The 4,121-nt window shown below is 40.8% G+C and overlaps 1 protein-coding gene across 1 annotated transcript; it reads left to right on the plus strand.

Moving 5' to 3' along the window:
* The first annotated feature begins 218 nt into the window (after positions 1 to 218).
* PDC (phosducin) lies at positions 219 to 3,465 on the plus strand. Its single transcript, XM_010288437.1, has 3 exons — positions 219 to 307; positions 2,082 to 2,242; positions 2,938 to 3,465. The coding sequence occupies exons 1-3, from the start codon at positions 247 to 249 to the stop codon at positions 3,463 to 3,465; spliced, it is 750 nt and encodes a 249-aa protein (XP_010286739.1). The 5' UTR covers positions 219 to 246.
* Positions 3,466 to 4,121: the final 656 nt, after the last annotated feature.

The following is a 4,121-nucleotide window of genomic DNA, read 5'->3' on the forward strand; positions in this document are numbered from 1 at the left end:
ACCTAGGCAATTTTAGTAAGAAGCTGGCCAGATATCTTTTTAAAGAGACTTACATATATCCTAATTGTTTTTTATGAAACGATGAGAACCTCTACAATTATCATGTGTATTTTGATCTTCACTGATACCCAACAGCTGCAGGAAATACACACTGCACCGTACCTGCTGTAAGCTTATTCCTTTTCTGTCCTGTTATTAACTGTTCTCCTTTTTGAACTTGCAGCGTTTCCTACTCCAGCCACCAAAATGGAAGAAAATGCCAACACCAGCTTTGAAGAAGATTTTGAAGGACAGGCAATACGCACAGGCAAGGAAATTAACTGCCTTTTTTTTTTTTTTTTTTTTTTTTCTAAAAATAAGTTAAACTGTCCCTGTTCACTGGGGAAGGCCAGAATTTGAGTAGATCTGGTTGGTTTGCCAAACCCCTTGCACAGAAACATAGACTCCAAAGCCAATGAGAATGTATTTTGGAGTGACACTCCTCACGGAAGGGCAGGTAACACCAAACTGATCTTTGTGGCAATCCTTCTCATACCTGAAGCAAATGGCAAATGGAGAAGACACCTGAAGAAGCCACTGACAGCAATGGCCCAATGCAGGTCTTGGTTTACTGCTTCAGTCATAAGCAATGGCCTTTCTTCTTCTGGGGAAAAGAGAAGAAAACAAAACAGCAACAAACAACACACTCACACGCTAGAATTAGGTTTTAAGGATCACCATAGAGGCTGAATTATTTTTTTCCTTCTTACAGAAGGAACATTCAGTGCTAAAAGTGGGCCTATAAATCCTTTTGGCAAACACAGCATAGCATTTAAAATCTTTAAAAGCATCCTTGCTCGGAATCACAATTCTTTTTAATCCAGCCCTCAATCACCATGATTTTTATGAGTACTAACGTTGTGTTCAGCTCTACAGACAGGTATCGCTTCATCCCACCCCACCAACAGGTAACTATATGGCAATCATTCCCTCCCTGTGCTCCCAGGGCTTCTTTCAGTTCGTGCTATAATAAATGCAGCTCTTGTAATAACTCTTTCTGGTATTCTTTCCCAACCAGCCTTGCTGCTGTTGGCTAAGATTATTACATACGTCTATTTTTTTAGGGACCCAAATGTAGGGCACTACATCCACATCTAGGCTTCAAAATACTTTTGGAAATGAGGCCATTGTACTGTTATCACTATGCCAAGAGGTTCAGCCTAATTCCTGCTTTGGAATCTTGTTTGCAAAAGATCAGACCACCTTCCCTTTCCACTCAGGGGTGTAGTCCTTCAGCCACCACTTCAAGATGTTGGAATTTAAATCCAAAACAGAGTCTTGGCAACTGGCAACACCACATCCCTCTCATGAGAGGGAGAGCTGCTTACCTAGCCTTTTCTAAATTTTCCATAGAAATAAACTTCACCTCCGAAAACACTAAAATATTCCTTGGTTTTGCTCTACAATCTAAGATGCAGATTAAAGTGTTTCCTTTTGAAAAACACCACTGGAACACTGAACTGGATTTTTTTCCCCCCATTTCAAAATTTAACTGCTTTGATCAAGCAGCTTCAAAGACCAACATCTGCATTATGATCAGAATTATCATAGCACTTGCCTTGCAAGTTACTCTTCCAGTGGAACAGGTATGGGTTTAAAAAAAAAATTTTTTTAACATCTCCAGTGTCCTGCATTCTTAGTTTTACTGTAAGTCCTTATGCATGTTATGCATTCAAATACACTGTCTAAGGACATGTTCTTCTAGCTTCTACGAAACACTAGCTCTGGCCAACACGTCAGTTTTAAACAGATTTTGACATCCTCATCCTTGTTAACTACTCAGTTCACCAAAATCCTTTTTCCTGACAGGAACCAAACCAGCAAAGTGATCCAGGTTAGAAAAACAGCTCTTTCTTTCTTTCCGAGGCTAATGTAACACATGGGTCCCAAAGCTCTGGTTTTCAGCGCTCCGGGAGAGCGCTCTGGAAGGAAAAGGGGCGGACGGTGAAACTGCGGCACAGAAGGACAAACCAGCAAAAGCAGAAACCTCTTAAGACAGCTTCTTGTTGAGCCAGTTTCTCACCTAACTTCATCTCTCTTAGGGCCCAAAGGCGTGATCAATGACTGGAGAAAGTTTAAATTAGAAAGCGAAGACAGAGACTCCTTATCCTTGAGCAAGAAAGAAATTCTCAAACAAATGTCTTCACCACACAAATCTTTCAGTAAAGATGATAAAGACACCAGAGAGAGATTCTGCCGTAAGGTAAGAGAAGAAAAGCAAAATAAATTAATTTTGATTCTATATAAAACATACCGGTTAGAAGCTAGAAAACCCTGAATTTGCCAGGCTCAATTCCATTGCAGCTTAGCAGAGCTCACACAACATACACAGAACAAATGCATGTCCAACCATCTAGTCCTCTCTCAAGCAAAGTCTAACTTCAGTAAAATAAGCAGTATATTTCACAAAAATGTATCACACAGCACAGTTTGACCTTTCTTCCTCCCTTCCCTGCCTCAATGCTCTACCCTTGGTTAAGGCAATGGAAAATTTTTAACATGTTTAAAAACCTACTAGTCAGGCGAGAGCTCTGAGCCTGAATGTCACTCATTACTATTTACCAGTCCTGAACAGGGGGGGACCCAAACCCCCAAAACCCACAGGAATGAAACTTTGACCCTGCTACAGTCACTGGCAAAACTCCCACCAACTCTGGAAGATACAGGAGGTTTTGCCAAATACAGCAACTCTCTTCAATACCATCAAGTTGACATGCAAGTGTTGAGACAAGATCTTCACCGGTCTCTTGAAGAGACCTTCCAGAGTCACTGTAAGAAGTGATTGCTCTTCTGGCTAAGCTTGCGATGCAATGTTCTTTAGACAACAACTTAGTCTTTTCCTGTTTCAGTGCCAACAGATGACCACTGATTAATACAACTTTCTCTCAATATTCACAGATGAGCATGCAGGAATATGAATTAATTCATGATGAGCAAGAAGATGAAAGCTGCCTACAAAAATACCGCAAACGTTGCATGCAGGATATGCACCAGAGGCTGAGTTTTGGGCCAAAATATGGCTATCTGCGTGAGCTGCAGAATGGGGAACAGTTCCTGGAAGCTATCGAGAAGGAACGTAAAACTACCACTGTCATCGTCCATATTTACGAAGATGGCATCAAGGGCTGTGATGCTCTCAACAACAGCTTGACCTGCCTGGCAGCTGAGTATGCCACCGTGAAGTTCTGCAAGATCAAGGCCTCCAACACAGGGGCTGGAGACCGCTTCTCAAATGAAGTGCTTCCCACTCTACTTGTCTATAAGGGTGGGGAGCTCCTGAGCAATTTCATTAGCATTTCAGAACAATTCAATGAGGAGTTTTTTGCTGTGGATGTGGAGTCTTTCCTAAATGAGTATGGGCTGCTACCTGAAAGGGAGCTTTCAGCACTGGGAAATGGCAACATGGATGAGGAAGATGTTGAATAATTAGAGAGCCATAGTCCTGACTGTCTCCCTTTCCTCCTCAGTGTGTTGTAAATCAATCTCAGTAACACCCATCTCATTTAGAGAAGGCTGTCTTTGCTAACTTATTTGGAAGATACATATATATAAACATGGCTTAACTAATGTTAACATTATTAATGTATGTGAATTTTACTTAAAACACATATGCTGTACATAATTATTTCTATGCCAGTCACAAGTAATAGGAAGAACAGGAGAGGACACTGATGATCTCTTGATGATCATCTCACTGATGATCTAAGAAATTAAAAAAAAAAAATTTTAAAATTGAGGACCCACGTGTGCCTCCACAAAGCACAAGAACTTCATTTCAGCAAGAACAGAACTGATCCATACAGAAAAAGTCATCTCTGTGCTCTGGAATTACGGTGAGTCATGGCTCCTCAGTTGACTTCTACTGACTTCAGTAGGAACAAGATCTCATCCAGCAGTGTTAAGGACAAACAAATAGCCTGAAGTCCTTGCATTCCTAAACGGATTAGGTATCTAGGACATTATTTTACGCTTCCACATTTAACTTGCAATATTCATGAAAACACAGAAGTTAGCTCAGCACTTATCTGTAAGTTTGTCATCCAAACAACTAACACAGACACATTATCAGCTAATTTCAGTTC

This window comes from Phaethon lepturus, unplaced genomic scaffold (assembly GCF_000687285.1).
Source record: "Phaethon lepturus isolate BGI_N335 unplaced genomic scaffold, ASM68728v1 Scaffold57695, whole genome shotgun sequence".
NCBI lineage: Eukaryota > Metazoa > Chordata > Aves > Phaethontiformes > Phaethontidae > Phaethon > Phaethon lepturus.